The sequence below is a fragment of the Triturus cristatus genome, chromosome 7 (genome assembly GCF_964204655.1).
Source record: "Triturus cristatus chromosome 7, aTriCri1.1, whole genome shotgun sequence".
NCBI classification, from domain to species: Eukaryota; Metazoa; Chordata; class Amphibia; order Caudata; family Salamandridae; genus Triturus; species Triturus cristatus.
Window position 1 is genome coordinate 1,503,525,334 of NC_140590.1, and position 25,881 is coordinate 1,503,551,214.

The 25,881-nt window shown below is 44.5% G+C and overlaps 1 protein-coding gene across 1 annotated transcript in view; it reads right to left on the bottom strand.

Moving 5' to 3' along the window:
* LOC146812254 (formin-H-like) overlaps positions 1-25,881 on the bottom strand; it is a 637,557-nt gene that overhangs the window by 22,846 nt on the left and 588,830 nt on the right. Inside the window, exons 12-13 of the mRNA XM_085614569.1 lie at positions 12,554-12,683; positions 12,416-12,448 (exon numbers count right to left, since the gene is read on the bottom strand). Of these exons, the coding sequence (XP_085470695.1) occupies positions 12,416-12,448; positions 12,554-12,683 (163 nt within the window). The remainder of the gene's footprint in view (positions 1-12,415; positions 12,449-12,553; positions 12,684-25,881) is intronic.

The following is a 25,881-nucleotide window of genomic DNA, read 5'->3' on the forward strand; positions in this document are numbered from 1 at the left end:
GGGGCTAGTCCAAGGTGCGTCTGGCTTCCATAGGGGTCCCTCTGCCAGGGAGTGCCAAGTTTTAGCCAAGGACAACGGTTGTTCACACAGTTACAAGTCTGTTGCCTCAGAGACACTGTATCCCCCTTTTGCAGTGGGCAAAGTCATGTTGTCAGTGACACTGGTCTCCTTTTGGTCCTTCCTTTAAGATAGTTGTTCAGATCTTATGTACTGGTGTCAGGGGGGTCACTGAAATCTAGATTTAGGGAAGTTAGGGGTGTGTGAGCTAGTAGCCAATGGGAAGCTAATCCATGCAGATAGTCCACCCTGAGGTGACCACATTGGTTGGTGTAGGCCATCTTCTATACCCAGAACCCACTATTTCTGCCCTCCTTAAGATGGCAGAATTCTATTATAGTTGTACAGATCATGCTGCTCACGCTGGAGGTGTGGCCAGCCTTCCTGAGGTGTACACCTCCTGCATACCCAATTTCCCACTTTGCTCGGGTGAAAACGTGTCTGGGGCAAGAGGAGAGCTGTGTCCTCCTCAGGGGAAAAGCCCAAAAGCATATCAAAGACAGTGCTGCCTTTAAAGCTCACTGCTCTGATGTGTCACTTCACTAGCCTGCTGGGGAGAAGGGAGGTGTTACCTCCTTTCTGCCCAGCCTTTGTTCCTGACTTATAGGAGCAATGACACTGCCAGGCAGAAAGTCAGAATCCTGTCTTGGGGGCAGCAGGTGTGGGAAAATGTGGGATGGCCAATCAGAGGACAGTGAAGATAGGGCAACCATGTGTGCAAGCTCTAAGGTTCCACCTAGGTGCATGCCAGTCTTCCCTGGACACCAGATGTAAGGCAGTGGAGAGAAGGCACTTTGTTTGACACCAAACTCAACATATTTAAGGAGTACCATAATGAAGCTAGCAACTCGGGTCTGCCTGGGTGCAAGTCACATGTTAGCCTAAGGACAGCCTATCACTTATAATGTACTTTATTGGTAAAGACAAAATAGAGACATATAAGCATGCACGTACATACCTACTCTCTTAATATACTACACTTTGCCTCCTGGGTACAGGAGGCCTCTTCTCGGGGGTACTGACATATACCAAAAGCAGTGCATTTGACTCTGCCACACACAGTGGGGGCAGAGACAAGTTTAAGCAGTTTGCACTGTGCCTGCAGTCTGCAATGGCAGGCCTGCTGTCAGTAGTTTAATTGGGTCATCCAGGGTGGCACAACATTGTGCTGCCTCTCTGTAGACCCCTTTACTGGGCACCCCTGGTACCATATACTAGGGACTTATAAGGGAGGTAAGTATATACCATTTGGGATTGCCAATTCACCGATAACTGTTTTAGTGAAAGTGCATTGGCACTGGAGCCTGGTTAACAGGCTTCAGAGCACTGTCAAAGTTGGAAACCAGCATCTAGTAGTCCAAATGGGGGGCAAAAAGTGGGGGGACATCTGCAAAAAGCCCTGTTATCTTACAGGAAGAGATTGGACCCTTATGGTGAAGTCAGATTTTAAATTGTAATTCTGAAAATGCCACTTTTGTAAAGTTGGTATTTTCTTACTTTAGCCAGATGGTGCCTGCTGCCTGTCTCTGAGTGCATGTCTAGGTTTGGTGACAGCTGGGATTTGTGTATTCACTCGAGACAGCCACACACAAAGGGAGATTAAGTGTGACTTGAAGGGCCATCCACATCCTGCTGGACCATCCTGGGCAGCATGGGAAGTAGGACTTACCCCTGAACAGGTTGTGTACTGTCTCCACACAAAAGGCCTGATTATGACTTTGACATTGGGGAGCTCGGACTGCCCCGCCACCACAATGCCAAAGTCGTGGTCAGACCACCCGCCAGACTAGGAATTTCCTCCTATCTGGCATGTTTATTTTTCACGGTGAAAATGGACACTGCAGTGGAAACGGCAAAAACAGTTCCTGCATGGCATGGACTCAAAAGTCCATGCTGTGCAGGAACTGAGGTGCATGCACACAAGGGAACACAGTGTGCCCCCTGGATGCATCCCTATGCAAAGGAGGCACAGGGAGCCTGTTTCCTCTCCACCAGGGTGTTCATTGAGTCTGAACCTCCATGACACATAGGAAACTATGGGATCGTGTACATTGCATCGCCAGCTGCACATCACATCCATCTCCGATGTTATCTCTGACTTTGCAAGGCTCGGAGCTGACGTATCGCTTCCATCCTAAGGATCGACAACACATTGCTTCCTCTGCTCCTCGCATCTCCCTTGAAGTCAGGACTGGATTTGTAAAAAAAATATGTGCCAGGGCTCTAGTCAGGAGGCCACTCCAGCTTGCACCACACATTGCCCTTCCCAGCACTGCCAATGATAGTAACAACACAACCACTAACAATTCAAACTATTCCAGGGCCACAAAGCTATAAGAATGACCTGGGCGGCTAACATTAGTAATTTTTAATGTACATTGAATTCGTAATTAACTATTGTTGTGATCATCTCTAAATTAGCCAGCCAGAGCCATCTTGTGGAAGACTGTCCCAAGCCCCAGTAATGACAATTAAGTGCTGGTGCCGAGTACCGGAAACCACCAGCTCAAATTAGGCACTGCTTGTAATCGATGCAAACAAGGTTCAGAACTTTTTTATTTGACACAGTCGAGCATGATCAGATAGCCCCGGTTGGCTCTTTATGTTTTTTATCACTACATTTCAGTTATCTTTTAAAAATTCAGAACTCGGGTTCTACTTATTGGATTTCTTGACAATGGCCTGACCTGTACATCCTTGGTCTCATTAAGAGCAGAACGTTTGGTTTTGTGATGACACAGCCTCAAACAGTTCCCTTCCCTGCACTTAAAGAGAGCCCACTGCTAACCCATGCTGAGAAGCAGAACCAGAAGTCTGGACTTCTTTGGGAGTGTCCATCCCTAGCTTAGGAAAACATATTGCTTTTATATACTGTTACATACCAGTGAACTATCCTGCCTGAAGGGCCAAGAGCCACGAGGGACTACAATGGAGCGGCAGTTACAGGCAGTACTGTGAGCCCATGCTGCATCAACATACCGGGAATTGTCACTGGAACACAACGGGAGGCCCCCCATGCTGCACTGGAATGAGCTGGGCACGGTGGGCTCCTGGGAAGCTGTAGGGACCCAGGGCCTCTACGGCCCAAGACTCTATGCTTGTGGGGTACCCTCCTTCAAAGCGGGAGCATCTAGTGGAAAATCAAGACCTCCACACTAATTTACATCAGGATTTGATCCCCAGTCTCACATTCTTGGCTGATCCAGATTTAACTCACAACATATATTGGGTGCAGTTTTTACTAAACCTTCCTCCTACCAGAACTGCATCACAACATCAGATCCCTCATGGTACAATAAAGATTGTAGGGTGGCAAAAAGTCTCCTTATGGGATTTCTTAATGGGGGGGGATTGTTCAAGATGTTAAGACAGCTGCTTATAAATCTGTTAAAAAAAAACAAAATCTAGCTGGGTTACAGCCATCTCAAGGGATTTATTATCTGCTGTGCGATCAGGTAACCAAAAATATTTTTTGCACATAATTTCCCATGGGGGCTAAGTCTGTTATACAAAGCCAGAATCTTTCCTCCAGTTTGGGCGACTCATTTTATAACCCTACACCATTCCCTACCCAATCATATTAATTGTGAGCTTATGGACAAGTCTGGTCTCAGTTTTGCTCTAACTCTCTGCCCGTCCTCTTTTATTTCTGACACCCTACTTGCTGATGGGTTTTTCTGCCCCTTGGAAATAAAATCTACTTCAGAATCCTAAAAACCAAAAAAGGCCTCTGGCCTGGATCGAACCCCAGCCACTATTTTTATATCAGAACCATCTATTTGAGTACTGTATCTCACTAGCATTGCTAATGTCGTGAAGGCTGGAGGGGATATACCTAAGTCATTGAAGGGAGCAGAGATTATCCCTATTCATAAAAAAGGCTCAAAACTGGATCCGGCGAATTACCAACCTATTAGCTTAATTGACTCGACCTAAACAAAATTATGTGAGGCAATTCTATATTGGTTGCTTTCATTGACCGAAGAATATAAGGTTTTGACCCAATTTCAGGCAGGATTTCACCCTGAGACCAGTATGGTTGACCAGGTCTTTTGTTTGCAACTTTTGAGGTGGAAAGAGGTGGACCTGGGTAGGGGTAACCTCTATGCGACATTTATAGATCTCAAAGTAGCATTTGATATGGTCCCAAGAGATAGATTGTGGTGCACGCTTAGGAGTCTGGGCCTGCCAAGCCTCTTCTTTCTATTATTGTGTGGCTTCACTGTGAAAATGTTGCCCAAGTTCGCTGGGGTAAAAATGGAAGATCTACTGTCCCTTTTGGGGTTGTCAGAGGAACACAGCAAGGCTGCGTACTTGCCCCCACGCTGTTCCTGTTGTTTATTAATGGGTGTATTGACTAGCTAGGGACCTGTGACACCGACTCTCCTGTTCTTGGGAGAATTAAAATACCAGCATTGTTGTTCACAGATGACATGCTGTTAATATCCAAGATTCTTCAAGGACTTGAAACGCTCTTGCAAAGATTTTCTTTATTTTGCTTGGACCATGACATTACGATCAATGAAAGCAAAAACAAAATTATGGCTATTCATCCTCACAGGGGTTTTAGAGGGACTATATCCCTAGAAGGAGAGAAGCTTGAAAGATTTTATGAATTTTATTACCTTGGTGTCCGACTGTCTAGCACCAATTCTTGGAGAAATCAAGTCACTAAAAGCACTTTAATACTGAAAAACTGAGCAGCAGCTACACTAAAACGTGCTAATATGTCATCCCTTCACCCAGTTTCCCCAATACTTGAGGTTTGGAGGGCTCAAACTGTGGCTTCTGCTACTTATTGTTCAGAATTGTGAGGCAACAGAGGATACTCTGTAAGTGGTAGAGAATAATATCCTGAGGAGGATGATCTAAATTCCCCAAAGCTACCCTCTAGTTTTTTTTAAATGATTTAGGGAGTCAGTCTATAGCAAATTTAATTCAGCTGATACCAATATTGCATTGGTTTTGAATTTGGTGAACCCCAGAATTGGCCATTTACAGCGAGGGACTAAAAATTTTCCTGGTTAGGGTCCAGGGCGGGAGGAAATTACCATGACAAAACTTTGTAAAACAGACTTGCTATTCACTTGGTCTGCAAGAGCACTGACAGGATCTACATACTATCTCCCCAATCACTATAAAAAAGCTGAAGGCTACCTTCTAGGAACAGAAGAAGCTTGTACTGTTACATCAGTCAGATTTGGGGAAGCCAACAGAACTATTTATCAAATTCAAACCATTCCTGTTTTTTTAAAAAACTATCTAGATAAAATTGATTTCCCCTTTGCTAAAACATTATATATTAAGTTTAGGATGAGGATTTTGCCATTAGCTACAGTCACAGGAAAATGGAAAGATAATCATGAGGGTAATAAATCTGGTCCTATATGTAGAGGAGCTGATAAATTGATAGATTTATTATTCTCTTGCCTGAAATATGGTAAACAGCGAAGGTGCTGTATAGTCCCTTTATGTCGTTCTCTATGTGTCAGATGTTACAGGGTAACATTAGGAATTTGTACAGCTGCTATATCTTCAGTTATACTGTTCTCAATCATCAAATAACATGAGAGCATTTGGTCTATCTGGCGCAAAATTCTATCTCTCTCCCTTCCAACTCTGGTGTCGGCCTGCTCATTGACAGTGGGTACCTAATGTTGCTCTTTTTGTTAGGAAACTGTGTAGTATGACTGTATAGTTTTCAATTTGTGTTGATATTGATGTAGTTGTGTAAATTGTGGATTTTTAATGTTTTGTTTTAAAGCTTGAATTTTGATATTGAATTATTTACCTGTACTGTATATTGTTACTTTTATGGTCTATAATTTTTGTTGTTTTAAGCTTGTTTTGTTTATCAAATTAAGCTTTATTTTTCGAACCAGGTGTGGTATCTTTTTGTGTGCTGTTTTACTGCCTTACTGTTTGAAGTATTTCACAAATACTTTACACATTGCCTCTTAAGTTAAGCCTGACTGCTCTGTGCCAAGCTACCAGGGGGTAAGTACATATCAAATAAGGGTGTGTTTCTGACTTACTCTGACTAGGAATGTGGTTCCTGCTTGGAAAGGGTGCATACCTCTGCCACCCAGAAACTAAATTTCAAACAGTTTTGAACTAAAAAAAACACAGCTAACTATTACTTTCCCCCCGTCATGCGCTGCTTATGACCAAACATATGGCATCACTCGTGACATATTCAATGACATCATTTATGGCATTAATGATGACATCTCAAACAACAATATTTTATTACAATATATAAAGCCAAACGCCATGAGGCTGGGGGTTGGTTGCATTGCATGGCCTGCAGCTGGCTCCTCGCACTTAAGAAACCCCTTGCCATGCAAATCTTCTGCTAATGTGCAGTGTGAGGTTAGGCCAGGGCTTTGTCTAACTCCCCCACAAACTGTCAACTCAACACTGGGAAAGGGGGTCATGATTACCCTTCACCAAACAACTACTGGCTACAGGGACCCGGGACCCAGGTTTTTAAAAAGGAGGTGAAGTGTGTGCAGCCCTCCTTCCCCAGTCACTATTAATCCCAGGGACCCCATCCCCTGGTGTTGAAAAAAATATTATTTGGGTAGGGGGACACGCTGTCAGTGAGTGTCTGTGTTGGTGTCTATGTGGGTTCATGAGTACCTTAGTGAGTGCCTGAGTGGTTTGTGAGTGGGTATGGGAGTGCCTGAGTGGGTTTGGGAGTGGGTGTGTGAGTCTCTGAGAGGATCTATGAGTGGGTGTGTGAGTATCTGAGTGGGTCTGTGAGTCGGTTCATAAGTCACTGAGTAGTTCTTTGAGAGGGTATAAGAGAGTATGAGTGGTTCTATAAGTGAGTGCATGAGTGTCTGAGTTGGTCTGTGAGTGGATGTACATGTCTGAGTGGGTCTGTGAGTGGGGGCATGAGTGCCTGAGTGGGTCTATGAGAGCATGTGAGAGTAGCTGAGTGGGTCAGTGAGTGTGTACATCAGTGTCTGAGTGGGTCTGTCAGTGGGTGTGTGAGAGCCTGAGTGAGTGAATGGATATCTAACTGTCTGTGTGAGTGTGTCAGTAACTGTATCAGTAACTGTGCCACAACAGAACCACACCTTCCCCTTTATTCAAAAAGAGTCCACAGTTTTTCAAAAAATATCTACCAAAGTTGAGTACTTTCTACTTGTTAATTACTAATTGCTACCTTCTTGTGTAAATGCCCAGTGCGTATTCTACACTACAGCTGCATAATGGATCACAAGGAAATGTCACGAGTGACCTTGTGTGCATTTTAGCAATGTGATAGTTCCTCGTTCATCTTTATCCAAAAATTTAGATAACATGAATCTTCCTATAGAGGAGACAATGCGAGTACAAAGAGGTAAATCTCCACTAAACAAGGGTCCTTCTTCCTAACTATATGAAATAAGTGCTTCTTTCTTTGGTGAAAATGTCATAATTTTCCTCGGCATCAACAATGTGTTATTAAAGTCGGTGAAAAACGCACAAGGTGCTGCTTCTGTTCAGCATCCTGGGAAAAGGTAGGAAGATCTTTGCATACTTCCAAGGTGGGCGGAGGCACGTGGATGAACCTCCCAAGTGATTATGTACATTTGAATGGGCGTAGTAATTTAAAGGGAGAACCATGGACTCTGCTCTCACCATTTAAGGACAAGAAAGAACACACTTGTGACAGTCACTACAGATTGTGCTCGAATTGATCAATGATGCATTCACCTCCACAAAGCATTTCAGAACATCTTTCAATGTGGAATTTCTGAGAAAACCATGGCTGTCAAGTTTTCAGATTACATATGAGTGACATTTACATGGTTTCAGTGTAATTATGAGTGACACTCAACTGCCTAATGTGTGTCACTTACAGTGACACTTTCTTGCAAGTAAACTAAGCAATGAAGTCTACTGAAAGAGATACATATCAGACAATCCACCTTTTTGAGCAATAAGAAGTTAATAGCTGCCAAGCTTTTAGATTGCATATATGGGTCATTTCCATGGTTTTAGTATATGTATGAGTGACATTATAATACCTAATTGGCGAACTTTGTACAACATTTTCACACAAGTGAAACCAAGCAATGAAGACTATGTAAAGGACTAAATATCAGAAATTCTAACGTTTTGGAGCAATCAGATGCACTAGCCTAACTCTACATGGTGTACTTTAATCCCCATTCACAAGGAGCAGAATGAGCCTGACACAACATAGTCTATTCTAACCCATTAACAGGCACCATAAGTAGCCTGACCCAATCCAGTCCATTCTAGCTTAATTCACATTATCAGAACCATTCAGCCCTGCCCAGTGTATTCAGTCCTGATGTATATCGGTCAAATATAAATGTAATTCTTCTGAACACACTCTAACTGCATTTAAATCACTTAGAGTCATCCCAGCCAGTTGAAGAATGTTTACACTAGAACAAGTATGGCCCTGTCCAGTGCATTTTAGCCCCATTAACATACATGTGAACCAGCCTGGTTTTACCCAGTACCCTAGAGCTGCATTCCCAGTCTCGACCAGCCAGCCCCACCCAGTTCATTCAAACACCACATATCCATCAGAACTAACTTCATTCACACCCACAATCCTTGTTAACCCCATTCACATTCAGAGGGTTCAGATCACCTGTGACTCACTACCAAGTTGAGATGTGGCTGGGGTCCATCAGCCATGCTCTCCTAATTACTTCATAAGAAGAAGCTGGGCCTGGCCTGCCAGAGCTGGCCTCAGATTGAGCGCTGTTCCATTGCAGCTACCTTATAGAGCTTCTTAAAGTGTCTGGGTCAGGCAAAGAAAGAGAGAGAGACTGCTGCATCTGTGTCCTAAGCACCGTGCTGAGGAAGGCTGCAATGGCCACCACTTTATCTCACTTTGCTGTCACCAAGTGTCATTGGGACCCTTGTGCAGGTGAACAACTGATCAACAATCAGTAAAATGATCATGACCGGAAATCTGCAGGACCCTGGGCAAATGCACAGGACATACTTTAATTCATCATCATCATCTTCAACAAATCTTTATTCGATTGTTACATCATGAAAGATACAGTACAATAAGAATAAAAGAGAATTTACAATTAAAGGAAAACGAAAAAAAAAAAAAAGTATACATAAGACGCAAATACAACAAAGTCCTCCAAAAGGGACCAGCCCAAGAGGTCATACTTTAATTCAATTATTTGAGCTTGCCAGCTGATGATTAAATATAGGCTGGGATGCACAGCAGCCGTTCACTGCTTTGAGTTGCACTTTATAAATGACCACCGGAGTCCAGCATGGGCCCCAAGGTGCACCCAGTGCCACCCTATTTGGGCTTGGCGTGGCTGTGCAGAAAAAAAGCCTTTCGAATAGCCTGCAGCCCAGCTCTGCAAACATTTGTGGTCTTGGAAAGGTGCCGGTTCCACATGGCTGGGCCTGGAGACTGTCTGTTTATGCTTATGATGAATTTCCCTGCGACAATAACATCTCATGGCTACAAGTGAAGTGCAGGCTTAGCACGAAGGCTGCAGCCTTGTAAAATAATTAATTGTAAAAACAATATAGCTAGGCCTGGGACATTACCACAGCAACTGGTCATCCCTACACAACTTTGGCCCCTCTATTATTGTCTGAAGCAGCAGCTCAGGGCAAGAACTCTGGCTGAATGCCCAATATCCCATAGAGCTTTGGCAGTATCTCAGTGTTGCTATTAGGAGCTACTAATAGAGCATGGCTGAGCATTTCAGTGTGGTAATGCATACACCAGCACTGAAATACGTTAGTCTAAGCTCTAATGCTGGTACTTGGCAGAGCTGTTCGAAAACAAACTTGCTTTGCTTTCGTCAAGTCCAGGAGGTCCAAATCATTTGTCATTTACAGAAGTGGAGCGTCAACTGGGGCACCTGCTATGTTTATATTTGTAAGTGCTTCCCGTTTAAGTTTAATTTTGTGATATGAGCATCAGGCCCAAAACGGCCTGCCACATTTTAATAGGGAGGGAGGCTGATTTTGGACCCAGGGACCCCAAAGGCCAGAGGTTGGCCAATAGTTTATGGGGGAGGGGGCCACGCAGCCCCCCTCCCAGGCTGATTTTGGCCCCTGGACAACATCCCCTGGGGCGCGGGCTTGTGCTCCAGTGACCACTGTTGGAGACTGCAGGTAAAGCCTTAATGCCCCTGCAGTCCCTGTCAGCTCCCCACCTTCAGTGGGAGCTGGCAATGGTCCCATACGTAGGGAGCAGCCAAAAATGCTGCTCCTGCAAGTGGGAACAATCCTTTCCTCTGTGTCCCTTCCCACATGACATCAAGCAGGGAAACAGATGAAAACTCCGCTCCCAGAAAGCGGGATCAGTTTGACCGCTCCCACTTGCTGGGAGTGGAGTCAGTGTTTGCTCACACTTGGCAGGAGCTGTCAAAGCTCCTGCCAAGCACAAGGAGACAGCTATGTCCTGGGGGTGGGCACCCCAAGACATAGGGAGTGGCCCTGGAGGGTGATGGTCCAGAGTGCAATAATTGGCTCCAGGAAGGGATCTATGCAGCCCCCCTCCTTTACTTTGCATGAGCTGGCCACTCCTAGTTCAGTATCTAGCCCCGAGGAGCTGGTGCTCCCTGAGGCCCAAATTAAATAAGTTAAGCCTCCAGGGAGGTGGTGGTCCCCAGGGCATATTAAAGACCCAAGAGGGGTATCCATATTGCCCCTTCTCCTTTATTAAATGATGCCCCGGGGAGATGGTGGTCCGCCGGCACTTAATAAGCCGAATAGAGGGGTTCGCGTAGCCACTCCTCCTATATTAAATTAAAGCCTCGGGAGGTGGTGGTCCCAGGGCTAAAGAGACCCCTAGGAGTGGGGCCCGTGTGCCCCCTTTTTTTATTTAAATAAAAAATTCTCATGCCCCAGAACCTGGTCCACACGGGGCTAAAGTGAAAAGAAGCACGGGAGACAGTGCTTGTTTTTAAAAACATTTTTGCCATAAATTTGTAAATCTGTTGCGATTTTTGCCACAACATGTTTTTTAAAAATGTTTGGGCCCTGTCGGGTCCCTCGGGGTCCCCAGCACCAGGCCTAATGGTCAGGGAATTCCTACCCTGCCCCTCTCTCTGAGTCCGAGTCCCAAGATGGCTGCCAAAACTTCCTGGTTGAAGTGTTGGCAGCCAATCAGGTCTCTGCATGAAATTGTGAGGATTTGCGGAGGGTTAGCGTACGTACCTAGGTTTACAACTTTGGTTTTGTTTTATTAACTCTAAAACTACTTAACGAATTAACACCAAATAACAAAAAGCACTCTTTGTGGACCAAGAGCTAACTTTCTCCCAAATTTGGTGTAATTCCTTCCAGCAGTTCGTGCTATAGTCATATCTAAATTTTGGTAACATTTTGAGAAGATTCGTCAAACAACGCCAAAGATATAGGCAAGTAAAATCACTCTTTTCCTGTGGAAACTAGGTCCTCACTATGACTACATACTGGCAACCTCTAGTAGGTTACATATATATATATTATATATATATATATATATATATATATATATATATATATATATATATATATATATATATATATATATATATATATATATCCCAAATTCGTAAAACAGATGACACGCACACTCAGGAGATAACGCCAAGCGTTATCTCCTGAGTGTGCGTGTCATCTGTTTTACAAATTTGGGATTAATACGGCCGGAGGCTTCGCCGGCATCACGCACCAGCTGTCCATGGGCCTAGGTATCCAGTAAGAAGCAAAATTTTGGCGAACATATATATATATATATATATATATATATATATATATATATATATATATATCCATATATTCTCAAAACAGAGGTTAGAGAAGATATAGTTAGGAGACCTTAATTTATTCTTTCCATGCAAATCATACTTAAACTAAATAAATATTAGTATTTCTAAAGTTATCATTAGAAATTAAACTTAGAATTTACACACCACCTTAAAATTACTATAAATCACGTACATACGTACACAGTGTTACTGATAAATTACAGTTTAACTTAACAGACCACCTTCAAATCACTATAAGTCATGCACCTCTGTACACTGTGTTCTCACCTCACTCGCTATACTACATTAATTATAACTTGTGACTCTACCATTCCCTGTCTTCTAAGAAATCATCTCAATTAAGGTGTCATAAATGGTGTCATATGCAAGGTTATAACAAGTGCATTGAGAAGGTGCAAGTTATAATAAAGTCAGCTTTTTCATTGTGGTAAATTCAATTTACACATATTCACAAATGCATTTGTGCAGGTCGTTCACTCTAATCAATAAAACTATTCATTATTTCGCTCCATGAATTGAATCAATGCTTTTCAGGTCAATATAAAAACAATCAATCTGTGATTGGACTCAATAGTTGTACATACCGTCCACTTCAGCATTGAGGCCTTTAATGGAAGCTAGAAAGGAAGGGAATACAAGACAGAGTAAAGGCATGATTGAGAGAGACTGTGTGTTGAGTTATCTGTCTTATAAATGCATTGGCATTTTTTTTATATACACACCTCCAGGAACAGCTTCAAATTCTGTCAGCTCCAATGGAAATTGTGTCAGATCAGGCTCGTGTAAGAGGATCTGTTCTGCAAGGGCATGGAGCAAGGTGAACTTCCTCTCCTTCCCCCAGAGCTGAGGTAGCTACAGGAAGACAATGAGATGCTAAGAAAAACAATCTCGAAAAGCATGACCTTGAGAGCTGAGAGGTTAATGTACAAAACCTGTTAGAAACAGGGAGACAAACAAAATGTCTTTTGGTATTCAATCAATGAAAGGAATGATGTATTATGTTTATACTATATGGGGGCTATTTAAATGGCCTTTGGGATTACATAAATTAGTATCCCTGTAGTATTGTTTAACATATGCTTACAATCCTTGGTAAAATGATCCAAAAAGATGTAAAGGGGGAACAAAATAGGATTCTGAAAATATTCACATAGATTTAGTACAAATAGAGAGGACTGTGCTCTCTTTGCACTTTTATCACCTGGGTGTTGGAGGTTTCAAGCCGAATGACACAGACATGCTGGAGTATGCCAAAGAATACTCCTGTAGTGCAACTTCCTTTACTCGTAAATACTTTTGTGAATCAACCATCATGTCTTATCATGCTGATAAGGAAGTTCACATTCATATATCTATTATTTTTATAGCTATAAAGTTAAGGACAGGAGACACATTTTTCGTTGTAATATTTGTCTTAGTGCTTCAATTAAACCATACACCTTCCAGCCAGGCACAGGACTTTCATTTCTGCAGTTTCATACTTTATATGTACAGTGAAGTGCACAAAAGCACAATGGCCAGCACAGGTATGGAAAAATGAATGTGCACAGATGAATCCGCAGTCAAACTGCCTTCAGGACACTGAAGAATTGCAAAAGGGAGAACCAATCAAGCCTGGGCGCTCTGACAGCTATTTAAATCAAAGTCTGATTGTAGGAAATGTTCAGAATCTGTCATTGTACTTTTAACAAAAATATAGAGAATGAAATGAATGCTCCAAAGTCTGTGAACGACAAAGAATCAGTGAAATTTTTGCCGGAAACTTGTTTTAATGCAGGCACCCGCCCCTTTCCCTTATAATATCGGGCCCATCGTCCAAATAAATATATTCCATTGTGACCAGCCACAATTCTGAAAATTGAAGCTCTATACGAGCAGTGATGTAGAGCAAAGCACAGTGCCCTGTGCAGGCACTGCAAAAATTAATTTGCACAGCCTTGCCGACAGACCAAATAACTTCCGGAATTTGAAGTCTTACAAACCAAGATCCGCTCAACGCTGCCCACTCTAGCCTACTGATATGTAAAATAAATCTGAATTCTTAGACAATCGCTGGATCTGTCATTGTCCTTTTCAGCACAACGTGGAGAGGAGGAGAGCTATTTCAAAAACTGTAATCGATAGATAATATATATGATAATCATAGTGGTTTAATAAAATAAACAGACAAGTTGAGAAAAAACTGGAAAAGATGCCTGCGTCATGAGAATATGTTACAATAATTAAGGGAGCAAACAGTTATGTAAATAACAGCAATGCAGTGAAATGTTATATTTACAAAGTGAATTATATAAATGAGTTAATCGCAAAATTATATGGTGTAATCACGGAAGTTTGGTAACTTCCATAAATATACTTTTGGGCCGATTCACAATCTGCATTTTCTAGCATGTAAAGTGGTACTATGGTAGTCCTATTCATACACTACAAAATGTAATTCCAAAGCCTATGGCTAGGTACCTTTACCTATGATAGACTCTAAAACACATCCTTGCACAATGGTGTAAAGATGTGTGCGTGGGGCATGGCAGCAAAACTCTGCACCAGCGTTAGGGAGAGGGGAAGAGCATGCCACATCTCTGCAGATAAGGTGCTCTCCTGCTCACACAACACATTGCAGTGTTTTTGGCTGCTGCGGTGAGTTGGTTGTTAGTTTAGTAAATGTGCTGCAAAGTCTTTTGCCATTCCTACAGCAAAGTCTTTAAGCATAGGATTAACACAGTGCCCTCCACGGTGAGCTGTAAAATGACAAAAGCCTATTACCACCCTAGACACAGTATTACAGCTTTGGATTGGTAAAACACCATCCAAGCCAACCTGGAATGAATACACACAACCTCTGGCATGTATTTTACTATCATTATAGCTGTTCCAAGAGGTTTAGCTTTGTACAGGCACAAGGGAGCACCCAGTATAAGTCAAAACAATACCCATTTGAGCTTAGAGTGCTACATAAATTATGCAAAAAAGAAGCAGAAAATACTGGTTAGTTCCCTAGTTGGGTGGTGGACAGCTCCTGTAGTAGTAGTAGTAAACTTTGTTTCGGCAACCACATGCTATCAAAACTGTAGCATCCAAATAAATACAGATAAAAAATGTAGAACAGATAACAAATATGCATAATTACAGACAACCTAATAAATAAAACTATAATTGCTGCACATTTTGGGCATTTCACCCAGTACAAAGACAATTATCAAGTTAAAATTGGATTATCTTTACAAGGTTTAAATCATTCATTTGCAAGGAAATTCCTCCTAATACCCACACGTGCCCCAGAAATTTAACCACAGTACAAGCATGCTAGGGGCACGGATCAGACCTCAAAATCCTTAGGGCAACTTGATGGTTCTGTGTGCCCAGTCCCCTGCAGGCAGGTTTTAGCCATTTTTTCAGAGGAATTCTGCAGGCTGGGCATGCAAACATCCCAAGGGCAACAGTCTCTTTCATAACCACACAACAAGGGCAACAATTAGATACAGGGATAAAATTAGGCCATCTGCTTACAAACGTATTGAGAGCAAGAGTGCCCAACCTGAACTGTACACACAATATCCTTTCATTTGGGACCAGAATGGTATCAAGGTAGTCCTCAAATACAGAGTCAGATTTGGAGAGGTGTAGCTCACTAGTTAGAGGCGGCAGACCCGTAAGCAGAGAATCGGCCAGGGACCAGGGTTCAATTCCCGATGCGGCAGGGTCGTGGACCAAGGTCAAAACGGACTCGATAATTCTCGCCTCGGTACCTACTCTAACCAGGAACACACTCGGCAACTCTGGGCATTAAGCTTGCCTCATCTCTACAACGGCCCCCCACAGACGCTGGGGATGCCTGGTTTCACCTTGGAGATACCCAGAAAGGGACCATCTCACAGGGATAGCCAGGACGGGTTCCCCAGCGGTCTACAGCGCCGGGACGCCCCGTTGCTGGGGCAGCTGTGCGCTTTACAAGTCTACTACATTTACATTTACATTTACATTTGAAATCCCAAAATTAAATTGTCAGACAACCACCTGTCGTCAATTTGTACTAAAGTTGCCTGGCCCACTCCAGCCGCGGCCCGTGGAGGGAGTTCCGTGGGGCGGTAAGGCGGGGCGGGGGAGGGGCAGGGTTGGGGGTTCTAAAAACCGGAATATGGATAATTGCAGGTAAGTAAACAATTACATAAATAAAACGAATTTCGTAGCGCGCGCTGCATCGCATTTTGCGATGCAGCGCGCGCTACGAAATTCGTTTTATTTATGTAATTGTTTACTTACCTGCAATTATCCTCTAAAAACCGGAATATGGATAATTGCAGGTAAGTAAACAATTACATAAATAAAACGAATTTCGTAGCGCGCGCTGCATCGCATTTTGCGATGCAGCGCGCGCTACGAAATTCGTTTTATTTATGTAATTGTTTACTTACCTGCAATTATCCATATTCCGGTTTTTAGAACCCCCCACCCTGCCCCTCCCCCGCCCCGCCCCGCCTTACCGCCCCACTGAACTCCCTCCGCGGGCCGCGGCTGGCCCACTCCCAATATCAAACTTTTACCAAGGATTAAGAGGAAAGGTGCCAGAGGAACTGTAATCCCCGGTCTCTGGCAATCCAATGTCAGCCTGCAAAGATTTTATGCTCGAAAGCAATGCAAGGTGTTTGGATTTATCAAGAGTAACAACCTCTTGAAGTGCCAGGGGATAGGAAGATATTTCAGGCACAGTGTTACACCTTTGGATGGGTAGCATACCATCAAGCCAATCTAGAATGAATAAAAGGAATCCCTGACACGTGTTTCACTATTATAGGTCATCACAGAGAATTAGCATTATCAAGGCACAAGGGAGCACCCAGTATGAGTGAAAATAATGCCCTTTAAGACTTGGAGTGCAGCATAAATTATGCAAAGCAGAAGCTGAGAACTCTGAGTAGTTCCCAAATTTAGGTGGAGGACAGCTCCTGTATAGAGCACCTCACAACACCAGCGACGCTCTCAATGTGCTCATCTCAAATATCTGCTTTTCTAGTAATGTTTTTAAGCATAGGATTAGCACAGTCCCATTCACTCCGAGCTAGAAAGGGGCATAGCCTCTTGAAATTGCTACAAAAAAATCTTTAAGCATAGGAACAGCACAGTGCCATCCATGCCGACCTGTAAAATCACAAAAGCCTTTTACAACTCCAGGCTCAGCATTACATCATTGGATTGATAAAATACCATTGTAACCAATGTAGAATGAATACTATCAACTCCTGACACGTGATTTGCTATCATTATAATTCTTCAAAAAGGTTTAGCTTTGTCTAGACACACGGGTGGACCCAGTATAACTCAAAACAATACGCTTCCGGTAAATACTGGGAAAAACAAAGTTAAAGTGATGTTGTAGTTACAAATTTAAATATCTTACTTTGCATAAAAAATTCAGAAATTCACTAACAAAAACCAAAAATTAGAGCGGCATTGTACTTAGGAATTATAATTATATTGTACTTGCGCTGCCTTGCATTACTCCAGATTTACCAAGCCATGCAATGTTGGCTTTCTGTGGCTTAGTTAATGTCACTTAAGGGCATGTGCTGGCTAGCATTAACTTATGTGATGCAGATACAATGAAAGCCCTTACAAAATGTGGGCCTGTGTATCTACTACATTAAAACTTTGCCCTGTTGAAAAGCTTTTACCAAAACAAAACTACTTTGGGCCTACATTCGGGACACAATGTTATATGTTATAAACCTTAAATCCATTAATGGGAAGGTGCTATACAAAATTAGGGATCCCATTTACGAAGCCCTTGCATTGTCATGGTGTCAATCAAGGTGGTGCCTCAGTAGGATTTACCTTGTGTAGTTCTGCATGACTTAGTAAATCTGGGGCAACACAAGTCAGAGCAAATCACTGCTTTGAATTACACTGCCCTGGTAAGGCATTCCATGGGTGAAGCATGGGTGTTACCATGCAACCACCCATTGATTTTGGTGCATTCCCAGATTTACTAAGATTAGTAAACCTGTGAATCCGTCAAAATGCTACGCCTTCCCAACTGAGGGGTCAAGAGGAGATATGTTTAATTCTCCTCGTTTTTTCTCTTTCTAAGTGTGCTGTATTCTGCATCACACATAGAAAGATGAAAACGCCTCAAAAGATTGCTTTTGTGCAAAAATATATCCCTTCCTGCAATAAAATTATCCTGGCTGTAATGGAAGCACCCTTGGATCATGACGCAAGGGGGCCTGCATTGGCACTAGGCTGCATACTGTGCTCCAGAGCAGGGAGGGGGCAGACATGAGTCAAATCTAAATAGATATGGCACATTCCTTCCTTTTTACTGTCATGCAAAGCAGCGCAGCAAATTGTCTTGCTGCGTTGCAGTGTGTGGCTTGTTATTAAATCTGACCCTAGGTGTACAAGTAGCTTGATGCTTACCTGTCACTATGTAAAGTATAAAACAAACTAACACACTACCATATGTCCACACAGACCACTCCACAGAGCAACAGACGTGTGTTGTAGGGTATGGGGTATGTGGTTTCTCTGCACAGACCACACTACAGAGGCTGATGGGTGTGCACTGTAGTTTGTGGGTGTAGGAAGGTGGAATCTGACTTCATTGTTGCCCCCACATTTCTTCCTGTTGTTTGAATGGTTTTTGACTAGTCTGGCTGGGATCCTGCTATCCAGGACCCCAGCCTATCTGCTTACTCCCTTAAAATGACTTGGAGTGCATATTAGATGCACTAGTGATTGGATACTGTGGTACCTTATGAGCCCCTAGTATATGGTACCTTAGGTACCAAGGGCATAGGTACTTCACAGACCTACCAGGGGCTGAAGCATGTATTAGGCCACCCCTGGGAAGTAGACTAAATCTGACACCACAGGCCTGCTACTGCAGCCTGGGTGAGGTAGTGTTAGCACTCCTCACAGAGGTAAAGGTTCCTATATCTCACCATACACACACATATAAACCTACCAGTCACCCCTAAGGCAGGTCCTATCAATCCTGAGGGCAGGGTGCTTGGTTTACAATGTGAGGGGGTGCCTCTGCCTGAGCAGGGCCCCTCTGCAGCTGGCAAGGTCTATTCCCTGTGTCTGTTTGTGGATGCGGTTCAACCATATACTCTTAAGTGCATTATAACCTCCTGGTAAATGCTAACTTTGGAATGACTGCATCAAAACATGTCGTTTTTGGTGTCAAACAACTTGGAATCATACCCCCACACCAGTAACTGGAGTGGGAGTATGATCCCACACTTCTAGAGGGGACGACATCTGAAAGAGCCCTGGCATCACAAAATGGATGCCACCAGTACAGACACTGGGCTGTCCTCCTGCTGCTGACTGAAACTCACAGTGGAGGAGGCCCAACAATAGGCATCCTTTCACAGGGAGCTGTCACCACCTTCCAGACAGGATTTATTGTATTGGAGCTGGGTGGGTGCACTCTTAGAGTGCTTTGAAGTCCTGCACTGGGGGAGCAGTAGGCTCCTCTATGCATATGACAGCTCAAACTGGTTCAGGGGCTACCAGCCCCTGCTCTGGCACAAAACTGGACAAAGGGAAGTGGGTGTAAACACCCACCCCCCTGACCCTCCTAGAGGAGTGGTCATAGAGCTAGTACTTTCCTTTCTTTTACTATAAGATAGGTAAACCTTGCCATTACAAATCAGATATCCCTGGACGACGATCTACGAGAAGAATCCTGGCCCTTCGACGTTCCACTACCTTTGGAAGATGGAAGAATCTCCCTTGGAGTCAAGGAGTGACTTCCCTGCTTGGCAGGCACCAAAAACTTGAATCAACAGTCGCAAACTTTCCCGCTCCCACCAGAGTCCAAAGTCCCTGCAGCCCCAGACATGGATTTCCTGACTTCTCGATGGCCATTGTGAGTCCCCAGCAGAGCTGAGGCGAGTGGACCCCACGAGTGACGAGGAACCGCAATACCTGGGTACCGGGCACTATTGTCAAGTGCCACCCCTTCACGAAGTTCCACGAACTTGTGCCTTGGACCATTTGTGGCCCAAGCCTCCCGTAGATTGTGCTCCGAAAATCAGAGGCCTACCCCATCCTGAGTGACCGTAGGCTCCTGTAAAGCATTTCCTCATGAGGCATCTTTGCGATCCCTTGCCTGCTGGCCTGTGGGTCCCCTGAAGACTTCTTCATCAAACCAAAGGGCTCCCCTGGTTCCTCCAGGCCTGCCCTGACTTACCCTTGCTGGGTGAGTCCCTCAGACCTTGCTGGTCTGCACCGCTGACTTTCTTCGATTTCCACAAGACCTGCTGTTACCAAGGCTTGTTGGTTCCAATCTGGTTGCCGACACCTCAGTAAGCTGCAGACGTCATGGGACACTCCGAATCCAGCTGCTGGTCATCGTCGATGCCTTCTGGACCTCGTGGGCAAAGAGTCGAAACACCCATGATCACCTGAAATCTCCCGACTTCCGTGGGCGTCCATCTTCCTGGCCCCGGGTCACTGGCAAGTGACTGTGAACACTGTCCCTTCTGCTTTCAGGTCATCTTCATCTTGAATCCAGCCTTGGATTCCATCGGACACTTTTCCAGTCTTCGCAAGCAGCAAATCTTCTTTGGCTTCTATAGAAAACAGGGACGTGACCCGACACCAAAAGATACCTATGCACCCGGCTTCCCTGGGTGAGGTAACTCTTGCACTCCGGTGCCCTCGTGTGTGTTTGCCCTCGAATTACTTAACTTGTAAGTGGCTTGCTTGTAGACTTCCTCGAAGTACCCTAAAACTTTAAAATTCCAACCGCGACTTGCTTCATTGAAACCAATAGGGAACCCGCGGCTGTGTACTCACACTGCACGTGTCTCTCTTTATTTACCTGCCTTGGGTGGATTAGTGAAGCCCCAGCGATTCTACAGGCCCTAGGCATTGTCCCCTTGCAAGTCGACTTTCCTAAATCTCTTTTTTAGTATATGGTCTGGTGCACCCCTAGGGCCCCAGCCATATTTGTGCCTAACTTATTGTGAAATGCTGATATTTGAATGTGTTCCTGACTTCTAATCTCATAAAGAGATTAGTAGAGTGTGTCTAGAAATAAATACATATATATTTGATATATATACCTGTGTGGTGTCCTTTCATTTGGTAATTCAAGAGATTATAAGGTAAAACAGGCTGCTTTACATTAACCCTGGGCGTAGTTCGCGAAGTAGCACTTCGTGAAGCTACGCAAAGTGCACTTCGCACTACGCGAGCTACGCGTAGCACTTCGCGAACTGCGTAGTACCTTGTTCGCACTGTGCCAGATGTCGTTTTCAATAATTGCACAGTGCGGACAAGCAAACGGCACTGTGCAATCATTGAAAATGGCATCTTGCACAGTGCGAGCTGTAGTTTTCTGCTGCTCGAGTAGATTTTTACTCGAGCGGCAGCTTTCTCAACGCGAACTGGTAGTTTCTCATCTCGAGCGATCGCGAGCATACGCAACCACTTGCAATGAGAAACCTGACCTCCTCGCGTTGGGAATCTCACCGGGAGGTTTATTTTCCATGCTTGCGATCGCCAACTTGATGTTGCTGATCGCGAACAAGGAAAAAGTCTCGCCGGGATGTCATTTTGCTTGCTCGCGGTCGGCAACTTGATGTTGAGGACCGCGAGCAAGCAAAAAATGACCGTAGCACTACGCAACACTACGCTACGCGTGTTCGCATTGTGCTACGTGCAATTTGCGTAGTGCGAAGTAGCGCGAACTTCACAAACTACGTGAGCGTAGCGTAGTGCTTTGCCCAGGCTTACTTTACATTCATCTGAGACTTAGCCCGAAGGCTGCTCTCCACAGCTACCACTAGGATAGCTTTCTTTAAAAGGTTGTCTTAAACCTATCTACCATAAGAGTCGAATTGGCCTGGTGCAAGGTACTCACTATAACTAGGTGCCAGGTCAACTTCTCACAGTGTGAAAGTGTGGTTTCTCCACACAGACCACACTCCAGGGTGATAGGCGTGCACTGTAGGGTATGGCAAAGGTGTGGTTTCTCTGCACATACCACTCTCCAGGGTGACGGGTATGTGCTGTAGGGGAGGACCCTCTCCTTTTGTGTAAGCTTTTCTCCCAGGGTTAGGAAGGAGGCCCTGTGGCCCCACTCCCATTCAAAAAATAAAGGCCCTGGGGGATGGGGTCTTCAGGGCCATGGGGAGCCATATGCCACTCCTCCCCTTAAAAGAAAATAACCTGCCCTGGGGGTTGTGGCCCCAGGGCCTAAAAGGCTCAAAAAGGGGGGCCTTGTGGCTCCACTACTCTTTAAATAAACAAAAGACCCTGGGAATTGAGTCCCCAGGATCAACAGAGACTTAAGGAGAGGGCCACATTGCCCACCTCCCCTTTTTTGTAACTTTTGACCGTGAGCATCAGCTCCCCAGGGCCTATCATGGCTTAGGGAGGAAGACCTGTGACCTCCTTTCACATTGAAAAAAAGCCTGGTGGGTGGGCTTCCAGGGCCTAATAAGGCTTGGAGGAAGGGGCCACTTGACCCCACGCCCCTTAAAGAATCAAAGGGGTTGGGGGCTCCAGGGCCCAATGAGGCTCTGGGAGGGGCGGGTGTGTCGCCCTCCTTCCCTATAAAAAACAGCTCTGGGAGATGGGGATCCCAGGGCTTAATAAAACTCAAAAGGTGGGGCTCCTTTACAAATCATAAGTAGGCCTGGGCGAAAATTTCGTTCCGTTCGCGGAAATTGCGATAATTTGACATTTTCGCGTTCCGCGGAGAGCGCGAAAATGTCAAAAATTCCGGTTTCCGCAGCTTGGCGATAATTTGTTTCTTGCTCGCGCTGTAAAATAATACATTCTCGCGCGCGCGCGATCGCCTTACCTGAATCCCTGCGTTCGCCGACAAGTTTTCTTGATCCGGTCGCGTTCTCCATGAGATGTTGTATTGTTTTTAGCCATTTGCGCTGTCTCGCGACAGTTCGCGCCCGCAGTGACGTCATGCGTCGCGCGATCACGTCTTTCTTCTCGCGATCATGCACCGCGAGACAACTCAAAACAAGATGGCCGCGCCCGCAAGCAACCACTTGGGTAAGTTGGCAACCCGCAACCATGCAGAAAATCTCGCGAACATGCCGGAAAAAAACTTCCGCATCTTCGCGATATTTCCGCTTGTTTGCGATAATTTTAAACATTTTCACGATAATTTGCGAAAGTTAATTTCGCAAATTCCGCCCACCCCTAATCATAAGGCCCTGTGGGATGGGTTTCCCAGGGCTAAATAAGGGGCGTGGAGGGGGGCCACATGGCCCTTCTACACTTAAAAAAACATAAAGGCCCTTAAGTTAATAATTCCAAATGCTCTGTTTTGTGGTAGTGTGGGCAAGCAGTTTAGGCTTATCAGAGGAGAGTGTGAAACATTTGTTAAACACACAGAGTCAATAAATGAGACACACACACAAGAAGAAACTCGAGGCAAATTTAGAAAAATAACAGGCCAATTTGTATATATTTAAACACAAATGACTTTGTAATTGGGTTTGTAGTTTTCAAGTTATCCCTTTCTTACAGGTATGTAAAACTATCACACAAATGTGTTTCATTGGAGAAGGAAACATATACTGCATACAGGTCCCTGCAAACCTATTTCGTGGGTCCCATTTATAACTTAAGTAACTAGGGGGTGAAGGTCCAAAGAACCACCAGCATTTTAGGTTTACCTGCCATGGAGCACACAGTAGGCAAAGAGGGGAGGGGGGTGCATCTAGAAACAGGCCACAGAGAGGGACTTAGGGACAAGTCTATGACCTCCAAATGTGGGGCTCAGTTCATGAGAGTCTTGGGAGCAGGGAGGCACAGTCGGTTGTTGTGGACCTGAAACAGGGAGCGTGGGTGCAGGGGTTTTGATCTGCTAGTCCCATGCGTCAAAGGCACTCACGGATCAAGGTCTGACCTGCAAAGGGGGACAAACAGTACAGGTGGGACACTCTTGGTGGTACCCTCTATGGTGCTGATGTACCTCGTTGGCTGGCCAGTCATTGCGGCAGGGGAGCCCAGATTGTACTTCAAACAAGCATTGGTTGCTGCAAGGGGTTTGGTACTGCTGGTATTAATACAGGGTGGTTCCTAAGGGGTCCTGGCCTCTTCACACTTGATGGGGATACAGATAAGACCCCTGGGAGCATTGTGACCTCCCCCTGGGTGGCTGCTGCATTGGTAAACCCAGTGGTCAGCAAGAATTGGATGTTGCAATCGGTTCCTGCAGGTGGCAGGGAAGTGGCTCCTGAACTTCAAGGGTGATACTGATGGCTTGGTCAGTGCTGGAGGCCCTCCAAGGCTTTTTGGAGGATGCACAGCTGCAGGACAAGCCAGGATGTCGTGATTGTTGGGATAGGAGAAGGCAGGCAGGGTTTGTCACCGAAGTTCACCAGTAGTCTGAAGTTCTCCCTTCTTTGGCTTTTATTGGTCCTTCCTCTTTTTATGCCAGGTGAATCTGAGTTTTTAATGTCAGGGGGCCACCTAAATATTGAATTTAGGGGCTTCAAGGGGATTGAATTGTTGCAGCCAAAGGGCCACTTACCCTTGGGGTCACTACACCCCCTATATGACCACTTTCTGTGGGTAGTGGGTGTTCAAGAGTCCTAAATTCCACTAAACCCAAGATGGTGGAATCCTAATTTTTGCGTTCACTTCAGACAGCACACCTTAGGGATGTGACTACTCTGGGGGTAGCTGGGGTCATCTATCAAAGGAGGCAGAGACTTTGAAGCTTCTGGCCTTGAGATGCAGATGCACTAGCCATCTTGCTCCAGGAGGTGATACTATCTCCTGCCAGAGCAGGCATTGTTACTGACCTCCTGAGAGCATAGACTCTCACCTGCTGGGAATCAGAAATATGTCTGTGGTGGTAGACTAGAAGGTTTCAGCCAGCACAATAAAAGACTAGTAAGTATTGAGGGAGCACCTCTAAGGTGCCCTCTGGATGCATGTCACAATAAATCTACTAAAGATATGTTAAGACAAGGTGCTTGATACACAACACCATAGGTTTCAGTAAAGCCTTCATGTAGGTGGGAAACACGTAATGACCAGTGCCTGTACATACCTAAGAAGTCTTCCCTGTTCACTTGGACTTGCATTGTTAATGACCTCACATATTACATCACACATGATATGGTCAGTGAAATAACTGATAACATCACTGACAAAATCTCAAATGGCATCACTGATGCCATCACGGATGACATCATCCAGTTTTTGTAAGTGTTTGGTAAACCTTTCTGAGACTTAAAGATATATTCTAAGCTACTGCATAAGATAAATTACTATTCTTTTGTACAACTAATGAGTGATACTGTTTCTAACATTTGTCATCTGAGTGGCTGTGTGACTATCAATATGGGAGTGGGTGTGTGAATGGCTGTATGGGTGAGTGACCGGGTGTGCAAATGATTGTATGGGTAAATGAGTGGCTGAGTAGATGTATGGGTAAGTGAGTGGGTGTGTGAGTGACTGTTTTGCTCAGTGAGTATTTTCTTGAGTGGCTGTGTAAGTGAGTGATGGTTGTGTGAGTGCTTGTATTGATGTGTGAATGGATGTGTAAATAGTTTTGTGGATGAATGAATGGATATGTGAGTGGCTGTATGGGTGAGTGAGTAGCTCTGCTAGAAGCTGTATGGGTGAGTCAGTGGCAGTGTGAATGGCGGTATGGGTGAGTGGGCGGTGGTGTGAGTGGCTGTATGAGTGAGTGGCTGGGTGTTGTTCAGTAGTTTTATGGGTCTGTAAATACGTAAGTGAGTGCTTGTGTGGGCTTGTAAATGGGTGTATGAGAGGGTGTATGGGGGTGTGACAGGGTGTGTTGTGTGAGTGGTTAAGTGGGTGATGTCATCAGTGATGTCACTGTCCATACCATGAGGGACCTAATATGTGAGTTCATAAGCAGTGCATTGCGGGGGAGTGAGTTATAGTTAGCTCAGATAACTCTAACTGCTGAATTTCTATGGTTTTGTACAAGTTAAATCTAAGCCTAACCATAACGTCCCTGTAACCTTTAGTATTTTCATTGAATGTCAAGTTTTTCTTTATTCTTAACTATAATGTCTCTGTAGCTTTGATT